Source organism: Periplaneta americana, chromosome 15 (genome assembly GCF_040183065.1).
Source record: "Periplaneta americana isolate PAMFEO1 chromosome 15, P.americana_PAMFEO1_priV1, whole genome shotgun sequence".
NCBI classification, from domain to species: Eukaryota; Metazoa; Arthropoda; class Insecta; order Blattodea; family Blattidae; genus Periplaneta; species Periplaneta americana.
This window is the reverse complement of record NC_091131.1, coordinates 159,941,879-159,962,836: the sequence shown is the minus strand read 5'-3', so window position 1 is coordinate 159,962,836 and position 20,958 is coordinate 159,941,879. Positions and strand designations below refer to the sequence as shown.

The following is a 20,958-nucleotide window of genomic DNA, read 5'->3' as shown; positions in this document are numbered from 1 at the left end:
TGTGTCATGGCTCGCTGTATGCCGTCATGTGGCTAGCCGATGAGCCTAGAGAATTCAATCTTCCTACACTTCCGCAGAGGTGTAGTACCTATGAGCCAGAGAAGTTGCCTAGCAAGTATGGTGTTCATTCTGAAAAGTACTTACCGATACGTACGGTAACGCCAGTAGTGGCAGGAATGTGAACTGTTTGGAAACACGTCGGGATATGGGGAGAGGGTTAAGATGATTACTTACGTATTTGTTGACATTAACTTCGACGGTCAACATGGACACAGAGCATTTGATTTGTGTTGTGGAATGTTGCCATACGCAACCGATGATAACAAATACCCTGCGTACGACTTGCCCGCGCAAAACACAGTTCGAAAGAGGTTATGGTAGAACACAGACCGTACAGAACGCCATCTCTTGCTACGACGTTCAAGTTATACTGTACACGTCTCAAGTTCAGATTGAAGAACGCCTTGATTAATAGGCAACTTCTCTGACATAAAAGCTGAAACTCGCTTCAAATCACTGACTCACAACAGTGACGTCATGACACACTTTGAAATGAACACCCAGTACATCTCACTGCTGTGTATGCTGGCTAGGGTGACGCAAGACAGCGGATTCACTCTGCTAGGCTGGCAGTCAGTGTGAGCAAGAAATTTTGTGGTGGTTGGAATGGATGTTGATTGATGTACTCAGGGCTGGGCAAAATACTGACATCCAAGTATTTCAAATACAAATACAAAATACTTCAAATAATTGTATTTGAAATACAAATACAAAATACTTTTACAAAATTAACTAAAATACATTTGTATTTCAAATACTCGATACAATATATAGGCCTAAAGAAATAAGAATATTACCGTACTAAAAATCTAAAATATTATATTAACATTAAAAGTATTTTTACCTCGAAGTTTTATATAAACACTGTAACTGAACATTCTTCCTTTTCCGAGTCATCAATGAAATTATGCTTACTGCTCCCTTTCAAAACAACCAGTTCCTCAAATGTTCATAAGATAAGGATCCCCTTGCTGGTGAATGACTAAATCCTGCAAAACAGAACAGTCTTTCTACAGGCGCAGAGGAACACAAACTTGTATTACATTTATAAAAGCTTGTTTCACTGTTGGTAATTCTCTAGAGCGCACAGGGTTGTCCCTTTGCCATTGAAGAATTGTACGAGCTCATACTCCACAGTAGACAAGTTCTTTTCTTTTTGCTTTTCAAAGTCTGTTTTACTTGAGTTGAAAACATAAAAATTGTTTTCATCATCTGAACTGACCAAAGATGTAGCAGACAACTGCTCAGCTGATTTCACAACAAATATTCTGTGTCCTCTTCTTATCATTTAGTGAGGCAATGTCAGGTAGCCATCTCATCTTCAATGTTGGGTGGAGCAAGCTGCCAAAATAGCTCAATTTTCTTCTGGGATCAGGTCAAACATCACTTTAAATCTTGATGAAAGTGAACTTATTAGGATTGGAGTTACTTGGAATAGATGGCGTAGATTACTAGATAACAGAATATGTAATCTGTTTTTAAGGGAAATTAATGTGGACAAAAGTTTGCCGTAATAGCACGTCTTCTCATTTTCATTAAATTAAGGGCTACGGCAATGGGTTTCAGAACTGCACAATATTCTTCAAGGTACTGAAACTTGACATCTTTGAAGGTTGGCAATCCCAGTTTTTCATTTATACTGTTTATATCATGTTTGAATTGCAATATTCGAGAGATTGAGTCATAAAGAGAATTCCATCGAGTTGGGCAAGGAATATTTCAAGACATCTGATAAAATTTCTGAGTATTTGAATCTCCTAGATGCATTCCATAATGCTGAACATTTAGCAAGTGTTCGGTGATGGATCCTTGATGCTGTTGGAGATTTCTTTATGGCATTAAGGAAATCAGTTGTGGAAAGAAAACTAAGTGTATGGCTAGCACAATTGAAATGGGTAAGTAATAAGACAAAAGTTCATTCTTCAAATCCAAATCCAAAACTTGAAGAACAAGAAGAATAAAAAAGTATTTTGAGTATTTGAAATACAAAATACATCAATTTTATGTATTTAAATACAAAATACATATAAAACGTCTCTCTTAACAGAGTCATATGCCTTTTTGAAATCTACGAATAACTGATGCACTGTATCCTTATACTCCCATTTTTTCTCCATTATCTGTCGAATACAAAATATCTGGTCAATAGTTGATCTATTACGCCTAACACCACACTGATGATCCCCAATAATTTCATCTACATATGGAGTTAATCTTCTCAAAAGAATATTGGACAAAAGTTTGTACGACGTCAACAAAAGTGATATTCCTCGAAAGTTACTACAGTTAGTCTTGTCCCCCTTCTTAAAGATAGGTACGATTATGGACTCCTTCCATTGTTCTGGTACAATTTCCTTTTCCCAAACAGCAAGTACAAGCTTATAAATTTCGTTAGATAATGCGCTTCCACCCTCTTGTATTAATTCTGCTGGAATTTGATCGATACCTGGAGACTTATAATTTTTCAGATTTTCTATCGCAATTTCGACTTCAGAAAGTGTGGGTTCGGGTATAAATGGCTCAGCAGTTTGTATTTGAATTTCGTCCCGATCATTTCTATTTGGCGTATTAACTCCCTTGCTCTTCAATATAGTATTTATTTAGTATTTACTATTTATTTATTTAACCTGATAGAGATAAGGCCACCATGCCTTCTCCTCCCTTCTCCAGGAGATTACAACTACAATATCAAAGATACAATTAAAATTATACGAGAGTAATGTAGCAAAAAGTATAACTGTTTTAATGTAGGCACCATATTTTTGTGTTGTGGTGGTTATATCACCTACATACAATCCCCAAACTGTTTGGAGGATCACATCTGGTTAGCGGGTCCATATGACCTAGCCAGGAGGGTTGTCTGACAATTGCACTGATCATATCCCCTCTACACCACTTAGGGTTCGCTTATACATGTCGTGGCATGTCAGCATGCTGAAACAGCATTTCCTCAATTTTTGATGCAACAGTTATACTGCTGTGCCTTTGTTCACCAGAGTCAATGTGTTAAAAACAAATTGCACAACAAAAAGGTGAGGATGGGATTTCACTAGGAATGCACTTCACTGCTCCTTCCAACCTACAACGAAATATAAGTCTATTTTAATTAACTGTGTATTACGTTTCTTAATCTGAGATCTTAGCAAGAAATACAAACTATTTTTATGAATAAACTTTCGAGATTGCATTTGCGTACCTGAATAAAATTCGTTATCACTGAAGTCGAACAACATGTTTTTCATTCTTTGTCTTATCACTGATAACCATAAAAGTAATGTTGCAATGATGAGAATTGGAAGCAAGTGCAGAGCACTGTACCACGTTCAGTGACATCATCAAACGCATATGATCAGTGCCGTATGTTAAAAATTTACGATCGCAACTTCTGAAGAGAATTATGTTTGACAGTACTGACGACATTACGAGAAAACATATCCACACTCTGTATGAAGTTCAAGCCGCTGATACTGTAAAAGTTCTCAAATTCTTGAGTAGGAAAGATTCAGAGTAAATCTCACTAATCTGGAAAATATAAACATAGAATGAGCTAAGGAAAATTTTCTGCATAAGTAATAGCTAGTCTTAAATGTTAATACTGAATTCATCCAAGTTTTCTTACTTGTTTTCCATAGCAGAAACCACAAGATAATAAAAGATTTGGTAAATTTGTTATATAAACAACTTTCCTGTGTTAATTGAAACAATAACGATAATTTACCACATTTAATGGCTAGTTTCAGCTTGATAAAATGTTAAAAGTGTGTAATGAAGATATACTGTATTTCACAATATAATACTCGGAAAATATCAGATAGTAAACAAGTTTAATGCTTTGTGCAGCAAATATATCTATTCTCTTACATAACAACTTTTATTCGACACTGAAATGAGATATATTCACATGCAAGACACACAGGCTGTGGCTGAATATGGAAAAGAAAAAAAAAATGGAAAAAGTGTAACTAGATACATCTGACGTATTGCACTACACCAGTGATGTCAAAGCAAGCGCATTTTTCTGACCTTGACGTCAGCGGGCAGCAAGCACTAAGTATGGAAAGAGAAAGGGTTGTGTATATGAATAAGCAACCTGTTGGATTAAGAAAACAGTGGTGCACAAACTTCAAACGCAACGTGAAATTTTATGTCGTTATTTTTATATGGCTTCTTTCTGTTTAATATTATCGATATTGTCTGTAAAACAAAAGTACTAACACTGATTTCTTAATATTGCACTTGTGTTTTAAATCTTAATAACATAATAGAGAGTTAAGAAGGAATATTCACTTAAAATCCATAGTAGTATAATATTATACTGTATTAAGTGGATGAAACACATCATTCATAAAGAAAGAGATTGAGTATGACTTGATAAGTTGGAATTTATATTGATGGTATCTTTAGCCTTACAAAAGTAATCAACAAACTAATCAAAACAATATTACAGTACAAAGCAAAGTTACCTAGGTACTGTATCTGTTTTAAGTGTAACTAATATTACATAACAGAACTCTTATCGCATTATGCTTTTAAGGTGATATTTGTGAGCAACTTCCTATCATCAGAATATAAAATTATTTTCTCGAAATTTGCTGAAGCTATAGAGCTGACATTTTTACAACACATGGGCACGTATCTTTTGCTTATGATGTAACAGTAGTTGCTTTGTTAATTCATTTCCTTACAAACAATTTCCATGCGAATATTTTCAAAATTTTCAATACACTATCTTCAATAATACGTATATATGGTATATTAGATTTACGAAAACATTCTGTAAGGCTACTAAATAAATAGGCCTATACCTGAAAATTTCACTTTTCTATACGAAAAGTTGAGAAAATATTTCTTTTGAATAAAAAAATCAAACTTGTGAAAAATGAGCATTAAAATTAAAACTTACATTCTTATAATGCTCTTATACTTCTCAGGCAAATCTAAAAATTAACATGGATACAGTTTTAATAAGTTCTCTTCCCTTTATCTATTGAATCAGTGCTGGCAATCCCTGAATATAGCTCGACCAAGCGGCATATACCACCTCTTTCGTCTGTCTCTTTCCTTTTCGCTGTAAAGCGCTCAGGCTCTCCTGGGCTCTAAACCGCGCGCTTGCTCCTGTCGGCATCAATTGACATGCCTGCACTACACTATAGAGTTGCCCTGAGAAATCAACATACACAACTGTCCTAAGAAATCAATCAGTCAAATGCAAATACAGTATATTTGCATACAATCAATCAATCAATCAATCAAAGGGCATTATGGAGCATGTCAACTCCATGTCCATTTCACAAAACACTTCCACTCTGTTCTGTCTTTTACTAGTTCCTTCCAGTTGGTAAATCTCATTTCCATGCATTCCTTCCGAATTGCATCTTTCCATCTACTTTGATGTAGCAATTCTAATAGGTTTCTTACCTACTAGCACCCGAGGCTTATTTTGTGAAATACTCATAACGATACCTTTTTTACATAGTTGAGATGTTAGCCCAACGTATAACCCCCTTACTTAGGAGGACCAAGGACTTTCTGTAGGATTTTACACCCTTAGTTGATTGGGCCCAGATTTAAGGCACTCGACACTCACCTTCATTCTTCCCTGTCTGCTACAGTAATAACTGCTTTGCCCAGGAGTCGAGACTTGGACATGGGGATAGGGCTTGTTGGAAGAGCTGGATATTAATTGCAGATGGCTTTACTCAGTATTTATCGGGATATACATATCAACATCTGTAATCCCCTGAGACCAATACCAATATGTATGTTTGCTTACAGAAGGATAAACTTTATAATAAAAAGTATATATATTTTTTTAATAATTTTACAAATAGTCATGAGTATGAGGATGCTACTGGGCACGAAAAATTAATGTGATGCACTGTAATATAAATGAATGACGCAAACTACGGTGTGTCCAAAACTACTTCCAACCTGACAAATGGCGCTTTTAGCATGTTACCATGGCAACCATTCAAATCAACCAATCACGAGAGACCCGTAACCATGGTAACGGGACGGTGTTGCCGTGTCTATGTTTACAAGTTGCACGTGCATACAATGAGTTACTGGTTAGCGCGTGCATTGTGTGAATTAAAAATATTGTTTAGTTTTATCATTGTTTTAGTCTATCGATAATTATTGTGTTTAAATTATATTACAAGTATTATCTTCGTTGTCATTGATGGAGTGTGTGACTAGTGTGTGTTTTCTAGTTTCTGCGAGAGTTTCTAAATAGGTGACTTGTGCAATGTCGGAAGGAAGGAAAGACAGGCGGAGAACAAAGCATATTGTACAAGGTGTCCCGTTAAAGAGTCTAGCGCAAGAGATCGTGTGTAATGCAAGAGAGTATTTTGAGAGGGAGAAAAAGATAATGGCGGTCCTCTTTTACCTTCAGCGCAAGTCGTAATGAGAACTGCTGCTTGTGTTAAAATTAATAAGAGCACTGTTAATGATACTGGAAAATAAAAAGGCCGTGTAGATGAAGATGACGCAGGGTCCTCAAGACTTGAAACTCCAGGGAAAAGAGAAAAGTGTAAAAAAACATAAATGCTTTCCAACAGGATGCTTTTCTAACAATATTACATGAACGAACACTGGCAAAAGTAAAGGTATCGTATTAAATTTAAATTTGCTTTCATAGTTTACAGTTCTTTCAACATTTTTCTAACAATACTACATTACATTAAAGAATACTGCTGCTGCTACTGAAATAATAAAAATAATAATTTACACTAATTTTATTGCATAGTATTAAAAAAATTGATTAGTAATGTATACGTTCATGTCAGTGCACTCTATCGGCAGTGCTCTCGCTTACATGTAAGATGGACAACATGACAACATTGCTCCCCCTTCTCTGCAAGCTGTCAAGTCGGAAGTAGTTTTGGTCACAGTATAATTCTGCAAGTTCTACTCTCAAAATGCTGTGGTAATGATGGCTCAATGATTGGAACAGATCACTACGTCACCACAATAGTAAAGAACATACTGCACAACAACAGATTTATAATCGACGACAGTGTCACATACTCAGAACCTATAGAGCAAAGTATCGGGGTGTTGCAAGGCCACACTAAGCCCCACGTTATTCAATGTAGCAACAGCTGATATTGTGAACACTGTCAAGTTAGATGGAGTCAGCATGTATTATATGCTGACGACATGGCCCTAGCGTCCACATCATGCCAAAGCTTCAGTCCTCGCTAGACCAGTTATCAACATGGGCCCGAGAGAACAAATTAGCCATCAATGTAGACAAAACCGTATCCATGATCTTCCGTTGAGGAGGAAGAATAGCAGCTGAAGATACGAGGGGGATCCAGGAAATAACGACCGTTTGCGCATACCCGCCGCGCAGCTGACTCCCCTTCCTTGTTTGAAGGTCAACTGGCTTCCTTAACATGTGTTCTCATAATGTTGTGAGTACTGGTTGCAACAAGTCGCCATTATGCATTTTGTGTTACTTCAAAATGAACGACGTGATTGATAATCCCGCCGACTGTGAGGTGAGGAATGTGATTCGATTTTTGAATGCCCGACATTTGAAACCTGCAGAAATTTACCGGCAATTGAAAGAAGTGTATGGTGATACTGTAATGAATGAAAGAAATGTGAGAAAATGGTGCGAAATGTTCAACAACGGGCGAACAAATGTCCACGATGAAACTCGACCCGGATGCCCATCACTCATCACAGAAGACCTGAAGACTAAAGTGAACGACAGAATCTTGCAAGACAGGCGCACATCACTCGACGAATTGCATATTGCCTTTCCTGACATTTCTCGTTTTTTGCTTGGTGAAATTGTGTCGCAACATCTTGGTTACCACAAAATCTGTGCACGATGGGTTCCACGGCAACTGAGTGACCAACACAAAACTCAGAGAATGGCCTCAGCATTGACATTCTCGATGCGATATCACACAGATGGAGACGCCTTTCTTGATCAAATTGTGACTGGTGATGAGACCTGGGTGTCTCACAACACCCCAGAGACCAAGCGCCAATCACGTCAGTGGCATCATCCCTCATCACCCAAGAAACCGAGAAAATTCAAACGGACTCTCTCAACACAAAAAATCATGGCTACTGTCTTTTGGGATCGTTTTGGAAGTGATGAAGAGTTGAAGAAGACAGTGAACACCTGGCTTAATGAACTGGCGGCAGAGGAGTATAACACGGGAATTCTAAAGCTAGTGAACAGATACGACAAATGTTTAAATGTAGGTGGTGATTATGTAGAGAAGTAAAGGAAGCTTCAGTTATGTAACAGACTTTGTTTTTTTCAAATAAATATTTTTTTTTTAATTTATTACAACAAAACAGTCATTATTTCCTGGATTCCCCTCGTACATTCCGTCTGGAGCACAGGGAGCTACAAAATGTAACCCAATTCAAGTACTTAGGAATCACCCTCCAAACGCACGGGGATACGTATACACAACATGTAAATGAAAGAACCATACATGCTATAAAAGCAATGTATGAAATACAGCATGTAAGCAAATTATCGCTAGAGACAGCCATGACATTATTCAAAGTCAAAATCAGCCCTATATTGCAATATGGTCTGAACATCATATGGGAGAACCTTACAAAGAGCAATTTAAAATGCATAGAATGAGTGAAGGCAACATTTATTAAAAGAGCCCTATCCATATCGAAATATGCTCAATCACGACTATGCTACGAAATGTCAAGGGAACCCTTCTATATCGAAGATTTGAGACACCAACTACTGCTCCCGTCCACTAACCAGTACGAGAATCTCCTACAGGAACTCCGAACGAAGAGGTCACACATATGGAGCAACTTCTATATGACAGAGGCCATGCTGTCCGACGAGTGGAAGAAACCGTACTACGAACTCAGACACACCATCACACGCTTCGCAGTGCATGGTTTTCATTTCAAGATCTGCAAAACGACAGGCTATCATGAGCCCAGTGTAAATTGTGCGAAGGTGCCTGTGGAAGATACCACGCCCTCTCATGCAGACTAAGAATCGAATCACTAACGAGTTTCTGTAGTGAATAAGCATCCATGGAACGAACACACAAAAACATGCATATTTTGCGCTTTTCTACCTATTATTAAAATGCTGTGGTAAAATATTGCGATCTTAATTTCCTGTAATTCAATTTTAAAAGTTACATTTTTATAGACAGTACAAGTAGCCTGCTCATTAAAATAAAAATTGCTTAAATTTTATTGACCCTCACTACAATGAAATTCTTCTGCAGTTAAATGAAATTGAAAGAATAAGTCTACCAGTAACCTTGGACTTTACCTGGAACACAAGATTCGCACTCTCACTCAGAGTTGATTCGTCAGGAGAATCTATGGGAGTTTGTTTTGTGAATTTGGTATCAAACTGTGACACATCATCTTCACCCGTCTAAAACACAATAAAATACATTTCATTACAACTTTAAAATGCAAAATATTTGTTACATTTTCATTTATTTTTTATTATTTCACTTCAAATGCAGCAGCTAGCCTACAAGTTACATTAAATAATGGGACGGTGATTTCAAAAACAGGATTACATACACTTTTCTAAATCAGAGAAGTAACAAACAGCATCTAACCAAGATGTTCGAAAGCTAAGAGTGTGCATCAAAGATTAAGGATGGCATATAACAGAAAGGAAGAAAGAAGAAAGATGTACATGAAAAACATTTTCTTTTACAGTAAAACCCCAATAAGACGCTTTCAAGGGACCGGGTGCAAACAGCGTATTAACCGGGACTGTGTATTAGGCGGGTATACTAATTTTGACTTATATACAGTATCTATTAGCATTTCCTTTATTGAAATACATGATTCATGAAAGGTAATACAGTATTACTCCATTATGTAATTACTGTACTGTACGTCAAAGACATTTACAATACTGTATATACTGTACTTAATTCTTTCGGAAAAAAAGCCATTTATAGTCGTATGCCGTGTGCGTGTACTCCGAGTCCTCATGTTTACCGCACTTCAGTTTCTGCGATTACATCCTCCCGACGACGTCGCAGCTGCAGTGATTGAGTCGCGATTTTTTATTATTGTTCTTAATCTCGATGATGGGATTCCTAATGCATCAGAGAGTTGTTTCTGAGTAAGGGTACTGTTCTCATCGTACTTTCGTAAGATTTCCAATTTTTCCGACACAGAAAGCGCTTTTCGTTTAACACTCATTGTAATGACATTCACAGACACTTCAATACACTAAAGGACAACAAACTGCCCAGCAAAATTTTCCAGAATTTTATTACGGCCGAGTAAGGAATGCTGTTTAAGAGAGAGGGTTAGCAAGAGGGTGAGATATTGTAACTGTATGTAGGCTTTAAGCGCGCAGGTAAAGAGTCGAATAAGGGAGCGTAACAAGAGGGTGGGGTATACTAAGGTATGAAGTATGAAGGTTTAAATGTGCACGTAAAGGGTCGAATACCAATACTTTTCAGGTTAAGGGCACCAGTGAGTTCAGTGACCAAGATGTTTCATTGCTGTTACAGTACATTGCTGAAAATTACATCGAAAATATTCCACAAAAACAGCATATTATGCGGGACTTGAGCGCAACAAACGGGGTATTTTGTAAAGGTGTTATATATGAAATGTGCAGGGACCGGACAAAATAAGGGTATTACATGGGATAGCGTAATAAGCGTAATATATATATACAGTAAAACTTCATTTATACGCATCTCACTTACACATTTTTCACATTTATAAGTTTTTTGTGAAGTCCCAGCAAAATTCCTATACTTTCCATGTTAATTGATTTCAGTTATATGTTTTTCTCACTTATACAATCATATTTTAAATCCTGAGAGGTACAAAACATTCTACGTTCTACTTACATTTTTCTCAAAATCTGGTTTGCTGTGAAAATGTAATAATGCGAAAATACCATATTTACGCCAATGAATATAATACACACACCATTTTTTCATCCTAAAATCCATTAAAAAAAACTGGCGAATATAATACCCACCTGTGCTAAAAACCACTCAAGGTTAAAATTATATTATCAAGGCAGGTTACAAAGGCTCTTCCTCACCTCTAGCTATACATCATATTCATCCTCATTTGCAGTATCAGAACTGGAACTTTCGGCAGATCTGGGTTGGTGTCAGAACAATGATTGACAATGACTAACGTCATGCTGCTCTTTCGTCAGTAATTATTGGTAAATTATTTTGGTTTAATTAAAGACGCGCAATTGTTGAGAACGTATTCATAAAGTCTCACAATAAAATAAAAAATATTAGGTCATTCTACAGTGAGATTAGTTGGGAAAGCTTGAGTTTTCGTCCAGAGCTGACCCGGCTATCAATGTGTTGGTTACTGCAAGGAACACGCACACGTCTCCAGCTACTGTTACGATGCTTAAAAGTTACAGTACTTACCAAGCTCACATTCGTTGTTCAAAATGTCCTCAATTTACTGCAACACACATTTGACATCTTTTTATGAAATTTGCAGTCACTCTCGCAAGTTCTTCAGCACTGACAGAATTTATTGCATCTCTTATATCCTGTTTAAGTTCGTTTATGGAGTGTGGGTTTCTTGTATTCTGTAGGGCCTTAATTTAAGTAATTTTGTCGCTACATGAGCAGAACTTTTGCTTATTCCAGTTTCCTGCATTAAACGTCTGAGGGATTTTTGAGGAGTGTGTTCCAATCTTTCACCAATATCATCTAATTTCTCTTCTTCGTAACAATTGTGTATGTCCATTCATACAAATTTCTGATAAAGTAAAATATTTAAGCATAAAAAGTGATCAGCACTTAATATGGGACAAAGAAATCACATAGAACTATATAGAAATTTATTATTCTTTGTTCATTTTTACAAAATTATGATTTACGAATGATCTATTTAGCTTTATTTCAATCCATTATTCAATATGGCATAATTGGATGGGGAGGAATTTCAAAATCATTCATTACTCCTTTAAATTTTCTCCAACAGCATATAACAACATCTTGCTTATCAAAACCGAATGACTATCCATCTAATCTAACTTTTTCAGAATTTTAAGGTATTCAATATTTATTAGAATATATTCACAAAAATCACAATGTCAGATTAAATATACATAAATATCATACGAGAGAAAATTGGGCAAATATATTAATTGAACCCCGACGTTTTGGTACTGCTGCTCTAAAACAAAGCTCTAGTTTTTGTCTTAAACTATTTCATTCTTTTGTTAAAAAGTACTCTAAATTAATGTTTCATTAATAAAATATTTAAGAGAAAAATTAAATATTTAATGTAACATCTATTTAATATACTACTTTTTTTCACATATTCCTCCCTAAATAATGTTTATTTCGTTCATTTTGTTTAATTCATATTTATTAATTACTGTGTACTAGTCTACGTTTTACTTCATATATTGTGTTGGTGCACAAGTTTGTAGCATTTTTGTTTAGTGTGTTGGTACTCCAGTTGCTATGGGTTTATTTATTGATTGTCATTTTTTATTTGAAGTTCAATTGTTGTGTTTGAGTTTACATATTGAAATTTTCATTTTTGCAGATAGTGAATGGAGCCATGAACGCTATAAAATGGAGTGTCAAGTGGAGCAAGTGGAACATTTCCAACATATTCTTTTTTTTTTTTTTGAGATCAATAGAGGGTCGAAAGCAGTGAAAGTGGCCAGAAACATTTGCGCCATGTATGGCAACAATGCTATTGCAGAGAGCACGGCAACAAAATGGTTTTCTCGTTTTAAGGAGGGTCGTTGTGACATCAGTGACACTCCACGTTCAGGAAGACCTTCGGAGTTTGATGAAGACCGTTTAAACATATTAATCCACAATGATCCACATTAGCGTACCTGAGAACTGGCAACTGTGAGCATTCCACTATTGTGCAACATGTGCGTTCAATGGACAAATGAAAAAACAAACAGACTCAACCGTAGTATATAAATCAGTACAACTGATAGGTTATGTTGATGATATTGGCATTTTAGGAAGGTCAAAAAAGGCGGTAGAAGAAGTTTTTACAGAATTAGATGGGAAGGCAGCAGAGATAGGATTATGTATTAATACAAGTAAGACGAAAACAGTTCAAACTAAAAAATCAGTACAAAATAAAGTTATCCAACAGAATAATACTGATATTGAAATAGTAGAAAACTTTAAATATTTGGGTTCCATAGCAAACAAGGAGAATGATGAATTAGTGGAGATAAAAGAAAGAATATTACGGCCTAACAAAGCCTATTTTTCGATGATCGACTTGTTGAAATCCCAAACAACACATAGGAATAACAAAATACGATTTTATAAAACAATAATAAGACCAATATTGTGCTATGGCTGTGAGACATGGACCATGCAAAGTAAGGTGGAGGAAAGATTGAACAGCTTCGAGAGAAGGATTTTAAGACGGGTTTTTGGCCCAGTCCAAGATGAGAAAGAATGGAGAATAAGATATAATTCTGAGTTATATCAGTTATATAAAGATATGGAAGTATCCATATTTATTAAATTTAGAAGTTTACAGTGGGCAGGACATGTAGTGAGAATGGATGAGAAGCGGATAGCAAGAAGGTCCTTCACCCAACAAATGCATGGGAAAATAATAGTTGGAAAGTCCAGGAAAAGATGGGAGGATGAAGTCAGAAAGGACGCCGTGAATATTCTAGGGATAAGGGCATGGAAAACAAAGGCCAGAGATAGAGAATATTGGAAGAGACGCACTGAGGAGACCAAGGCTCAAATTGGGCTGTAGTGCTATAGCAGCATCAGCAGTGCATTCAATGGGCAAGGTTAAAAAATCAAGTGTATGGGTACCACATGCTCTAAGCCAAAACTACAAAAATCAGCAGGTGGCCATACGTGTGTTTTGCTTGCTCGTCATTGATTGGCTTGTGAACAACATCGAACATTCCTATCCAATATTGTTACTGGTGACGAGAAGTGGTATCTTTATGCTAACATAAGGAAAAGAAAGGAATGGTTGAGCCCAAACAACAAAGCAACTCCCCGTACGAAGGCCAGCATGCATCCACAAAAGATGTTATGCATCTGATGGAACTGTGAGGGTGTGCTGTACTACGAATTGCTTCCCTGAGGTGTAACCGCCACTGCCACCAACTGAGATGTCTTGCACATGCAATTCAAGAAAAACGACCAACAAGACTGCGTGAAGTGATGCTACTCCACAATAACGCCTGTCTGCACTCTGCTAACCTGACACAAAATACTATCCAGGAGTTGGGTTGGGAAGTCATTCCGCATCCACCTTATTCACCTGATCTTGCACTCTCAGATTTTCACCTTTTCCGCTCTCTACCAAACAACTTTTAATGAACTTTCTTTCTGGATAAAAATGTGCTCCGAACATGGCTTGATGACTTCTTTAACTCAAAACCACGCGATTTCTACAGACGTGGAATCGAAAAACTACTCCAGTGTTGGCAGACTATTGTAAATAATGAAGGAGAATATATTGTTGATGACTAACTTCTTCTTATGTGTATCTGATGTGTTTAATAAACTTATGAAAAATCGCTACGGAATTATGCACCAAGCTAATAATTATTATAATGTTGGTATTATACTAATATTACTTAACTGCCTCTGACCACAAGTGGTACTAGAAAGAGTGCTTTCCTTTGTTATTTTGATTTCTTCCCTTCCTTTTGTAAGTATTTTTTAAAAGTATTTTAAAATTATCCTTTATATATTGTAAAACCTTTGTAAGTATATATAAGTTTTGCTAGCAATAAATTATTCGAATTTAAGAAAAGAACTGCTAGTACGTAAAATATAAGTGAAATATACATACCAACGCAGGTTTGAATGGTGGTTCCAATTTTCTACCTAAAACATCAGCCCAATTTATAAGCTTGAAGAATGGATGAATTTTAATAGCTTCTCCATCACTTGGGCCTGATCCTAGTCTCTGACTCACTTGTCTCTGTAAGAAAGAAAAAATTATTACACATTTAGTAACATTTTATAAAGAAAAAAAAAACTGACATGAAGATGACACATATTTTCTCATAAGTTTTATGCAGTTTATGTAGTTCTTCGCCATATTATTATCAATGATATCCCTATTTGTAGATTGTTGCCACTTGCAAGATACACAGAAATTAAATCATTTACTGTGCAATTAATAATAAGATTAAAATTTGTATTTTTTGCACTATATATAAATACTTACAATGCTATCAATGGACACAGAAACAGCTTATCCTAGATTAATACATTAAGTGAGAGAAACTATCACATATTCTATCTCATTCTGTGCAATTCTTTTCTTTCCAACAGAAGTTCAAGAGGCAATAGTATCAGCTCTTTTATATGATGCTCTTAAGGTGCATCTACACGGTTCAACTTTTCTTTCAACTTTGCGCAGTCAAGCAATGCATGCAAGATTGATATTTAATATATATATTGATACTAATAATAAATCTGTAGCCGAAATTTTTCTGGTAATTTTCGATTTTGCAAAAATAATTGGTCCTAACATATATCATTAACCACCCTGAAACCGAAAATCGCTTTTTTGAAAATTTTGTTTGTATGTCTGTCTGTCTGTATGTCTGTCTGTCTGTATGTTTGTTACCTTTTCACGCGATAATGGCTGAACGGATTTCGATGAAAATTGGAATATAAATTAAGATCGTTGTAACTTAGATTTTAGGCTATATGGCATTGAAAATACATTATTTAAAAGGGGGGTTATAAGGGGGCCTGAATTAAATAAATCGAAATATCTCGCTTATTATTGATTTTTGTGAAAAATATTACATAACATAAGTTTCTTTAAAAATCATTTCCGATAAGTTTTATTCCTTGAAAAATTTTGATAGGACTGATATTTAATGAGATAAATGAGTTTTAAAATTAAAATAACTGCCATCTAAGGCCGTGTAATGAATTAAAAATCATATGACTTCGTCTATAAGGGGCCTTGGACAGCAACAATCAAAAGCTATGAAAGATAGCCTACAGAGAATGTTTCTGTGTTTGTATGAAATAATATCGGAAGCTAAATTAACCGATTTGTATAATTAATTATTATTTCACCATTGGAAAGTGTAGTTTCTCTAGATGGACATAATGCTGTAATGTTATTACAGTAACTTCTGATATGATATAATATAATATAATATAATATAATATAATATAATATGATATGATATGATATGATATGATATGGTATGGTATGGTATGGTATGGTATGATATATGATATGATATGGTATGATATGATATAATATAATATGATATGATATGATATGATATATGATATAATATAATATAATATAATATTATATTATATAATATAATTTAAGTTATTTGAAGGGTTCACAACCATAGTGGGCCAAGCGCCATTTACTGAATACGTAGAAAACAAGGGTTAAAATTAAGTTATTACCATAATTCAATGGAAACTCATAACAAGTAAAATAAAATGTACACATTAAATCTAAATGATGTCAATCTTCATTAAACTATGGTTGCATGTAATAAAAATTAAGAAACATGTTAAAGGAATTGTCATTGCACCAAATGAGTGTCTCTGGACCAAAATGATCGCATTTTAATTGTATTTGGATGCAATTTAAATTAAGTAACATATTAAACGATTTATCCTTCTATCAAACACGAATGTTCCCTGGATCAAACGTCCTATTTTAATTATGTAATTACTTTATATTTATTTCTAACGGGTGCAGCGGAGCGCACGGGTACGGCTAGTACCCATATATATATATATATATATATATATATATAATGATAAAGATATGGAAGTTTATAGGATGGAAAAAGATGAAGCTAATAATAAACTGCGAGGTGTCAGACACGTCTCTACTTCTTTTCATACAGAAATCAAAACTACCTATTTTTTATGTAAATAACACAAAAGAGTCATTTTATAATACCAAAAATTGGAGGGAATTGATAAGACATCGACCAATACAATATCAGAAAAGTGACGTCACGATCACGTGACGTCATCTCCTTAGTAACCATACACTCACTTTTCCAGCTTGTATGGAGGAATGAGCCTTTTTTGTCTTCGTAGTCTTCTTAGTCTTCGTAGTCTTTCAATTTTCCACTTTGATTTTTTTATAATAGTTACCAGTCTATCGTGCTCTGCAGTGAACAAGGCTCTGAAATCAGCTACAAGGATGCAATTCAGCCTATGTCCATTGTAACATAAGATGGGTGGTTTGTTGAAAAGCTTGAGTAAGTTTTTACTCTCAGATCACTCTAACTGATTGTGCTAATTCTTTCAGAAAGTGTTTAATGGGCGTGTTTACACAGTAATCTATCACGCTGGTATTATCAGTCATCTCAGTCAGACACTAGAAAACCATAGCAGTTGATAAAGCGTCGTAAAATAACCAATAAAAATAATACTTGGGATGTCTGCGCCTCCTGTAGTAGTAGTATACTATTTAAGGATGGACGGACGGACAGACAGACAGATAGTATTTGAAATGTGGCTATGGAGAAGAATGAAGCGTGTGAAGTGGACAGACAAAATAAGCTGAATGTCTTACTCTTGAATTGTGAAGACTGTCTCTTCTGTGTACTTTCACATATACATCTTCATCTTATAATTCCATGTCCATTGCCACTTAGTGTGCGTCCATTTCATTATTGTATTATTGTATTATTGTATTATTGTCGACATGTACTTAAACTTTCATCCTCCTATCATACAGGAGTACTGAGCAAACAATTAAGGGTAGTAGAATTGCAAGTAGAGACGTGTCTGACACCTTGCAGTTTATTATTAGCTTCATTTTTTTTCCATCCTATCAACTTCCATATCTTTATATAATATACTAGTGGCTTGTGCAGCAAATGCTGCTGCAAACTAAGTTCGTTAGACGTTCAAATAAAAATTTTTTTTTTTTATTTTCAATGAAGAATACTTGTCTTTTTGATAGTTATTTGCTTCCATAATAATGAAACATACTCCCTCTGAATGGATTTTTTAGGCCAAATACTTTCTCTTGAACCTATCCAACTTCAGTTTTTGAGTTTCAACGCGAAAACGCAAGTATCAATGTCAGGATGATAGCAGTAGCTATTTCAGGTCATTGTGGATTGTAGGCAAAAGTTAAAAAAAATGTCAGGTTTGCTAAGCTTTTGAACAACAGCATTTTCGTATAGCTGCTGCATGTAGAACTTGAAATGTAGAGCTTAAAATCATTTTATCCTACTAAGAGATCTTGCTGAAATGATCTGGAGACTACAAAATTTTCTAGGCCTCTTATTTCATCAGTAAGTAATACCTTTTGATCTTTCCTTAGGAACTGTAATTTTTGCGCTCTGTCGAGCCAATACTGAAGACAATGACACATATCAATATCTACACTACACCACCATTAAGTATATGAAAAAAGACCCAACCCCACTGGGCTAATAAGTATAAAAATATTTGATTTTTAATAACAATATTATCTTACTTAAGTTCTGTAGTTATATATAGCAGCCACTCAGTAAATTATAGAAATGAATATCTAAATTAAGATATTCTCTACATTTACTTACATAACCTCAAAACGTTTCACTTTCATGTCATCAATATAGCATCAATATTATGTGCAATTAATGAAAAATAGATGTATCATGATATTAACTATAATATTATTTAATTTCTAATGATAATAATGTCATCAAATCACCTCAAGTTTCGTAGATTTGAATATCCAATACACAGCTGTACTCAGAAAATTGTTATACACTGCAGAATCAGTTTTTAATAACAAATTGAATTGCACTCTAAATATGTCGGCAATCCTGCAGGTCATGCATGGCCTTTGTGTAATAGCCTATTGTTTATTGTAGTTTGTGTTTTATTCTGAAATTCAATCAAGTCGGCCGTGATTCGATAAAATTAGTTCTCAAAACTGACAACAGATGGATTTTGGAAAATAGGAAAATTATGTAGGAAAATTGACATTTCATTGAAAACTACTACTTTTCCGAAAAACTTTGGGTTCCAAGCTTCAAACTAAGGGGCCATTTATTAAAATCCGTTCAGCCGTTTTCCTGTAATTTCCATTACCAGTTCAAATTATATATATAGATATATATATATACACACACAAACACACACACATGTAGTGAAGGTGATGTTCAAAATGGCATACCTTGTAGACACAAAATCTTCAAGCATCTCAATGGAACGCACATTTTAAACTTGATTCTTTCATTATTCTTCCCAGACTGCATGCATGCATGCGCACATGGAAAACTGAACCATGTAGATGCAGCTTTGGAATAGGAGAATGGTTCCACTATGCCTTGCACTATGAGCTGGCAACCATCATGTTAATATCACATGTTCCTCCTAATTTTCAGCAGAACAAAGATTTTAGTTCATATTTTGAGAAATTTACATATTTTCTGGAATTCAATGAACCTTCTATGAAAACAAGCTCGATTAAATGGCAGCCAACTATTCTGCACCACACATGTACACTCCACTGGTGTGGATATTCCAGTGACGATTGTTTAATGACCAACAGTACGTTTTTTTAAGAGTGACTTGCCCATGACTTGTGAATTTGGCTTAATCAGTAAACAAGATACATGAAAATGTAGATATTTGTTATAGGAAAGCTTCAAATAATCACAACAATACATTGAAACTGTCACAGGTTAACCAAACAATAAAGCAGGAAAAGTTAATTACTAAAATTGCATAAAAATAACTTTTCCAAAGCCTCCTTAGTACTGTACCATGTTACAAAGTATCTGAAGATGCAATAACTAATGTTTGTGTCATTATGACAGTTATCTTTAAATAACTTGAAAACGATTAGAGATATCTCAAAACGAATTGTACCATTGTTTCTTTTTTCAGAAAATTTCACATGATTTCGAGTACATACATGACCCCCTTTCCATTTAAAATTTCAAAGTTGCATCCAGAATAACGGTTTTTGAGATAGCTGAGAGCTACAGTCTATACAATTTAATTCAGAATACAAATACAAGCCTACCTTTTACATCCATCAAAAGACTAATTCAAATAAATATAAAATCAAGCAAAACCAAGCACTATGTACCAAAGCCAAAGATAAAAAATGGAGCATTTTAATAAAAAAAAAACAGAAATTATTCCAGAAATCCCACGTAAATCTGCAGTAGCAAAATTCAGACTGCTTACAGAACACGATTATTTGGCCAAACACTTGAATAAAATGGGAATTTACACAAATCCAAATTGCCCTCTATGCAACAAAGAAGAAGAAATGACTGAAGATCATCTACAAACCTGTGAAGTTCTACCTGATGGATCCACCACAGAGAAATATTGGAGAGCAAGAACGCTAATGGCTTCGTTGCCAAAGCCCAGCATTAGATAACAACAACAACAGTCTACACAAAACTAGAAAGGTATTGACAGATCAGCGGCTTCTAAGTGTCACCATGGCAACCGCTCAAACTAGCCAATCTGAGACCATGACAACAGGCCAACGCCGACTGTTTCGCAGCAAGCACGTCCTTTGTTCAGTAGTGTTTATTATTATTATTACGTTGTTGTTGTTATCTAATGCCGAGCTTTGGCAACGAAGCCATTAGAGTTCTTGCTCTCCAATATTTTTGTGTGGTGGATCCATCAGGTAGAACTTCACAGGTTATGAGATGATCTTCAGTCATTTCTTCTTCTTTGTTGCATAGAGGGCAATTTGGATTTGTGTAAACTCCTATTTTATTCAAGTGTTTGGCCAAATAATCGTGTTCTGTAAGCAGTCTGAATTTTGCTACTGCAGATTTACGTGGGATTTCTGGAATAATTTTATTATTATTATTACTACGTATCATCATCATCATCATCGTTATTATACTAGTTTGGTCAAAGACTACTGTATGATACAAATTTGTGAGTTTACAATTTCGTGTCA

The 20,958-nt window shown here is 35.2% G+C and overlaps 1 protein-coding gene across 1 annotated transcript in view; it reads right to left on the bottom strand.

Moving 5' to 3' along the window:
• The window catches only part of S6k (Ribosomal protein S6 kinase), a 78,276-nt gene that overhangs the window by 10,769 nt on the left and 46,549 nt on the right, over positions 1 to 20,958 (bottom strand). The window contains exons 9-10 of the mRNA XM_069848449.1: positions 14,863 to 14,994; positions 9,350 to 9,457 (exon numbers count right to left, since the gene is read on the bottom strand). Coding sequence (XP_069704550.1) covers positions 9,350 to 9,457; positions 14,863 to 14,994 — 240 coding nt within the window. The remainder of the gene's footprint in view (positions 1 to 9,349; positions 9,458 to 14,862; positions 14,995 to 20,958) is intronic.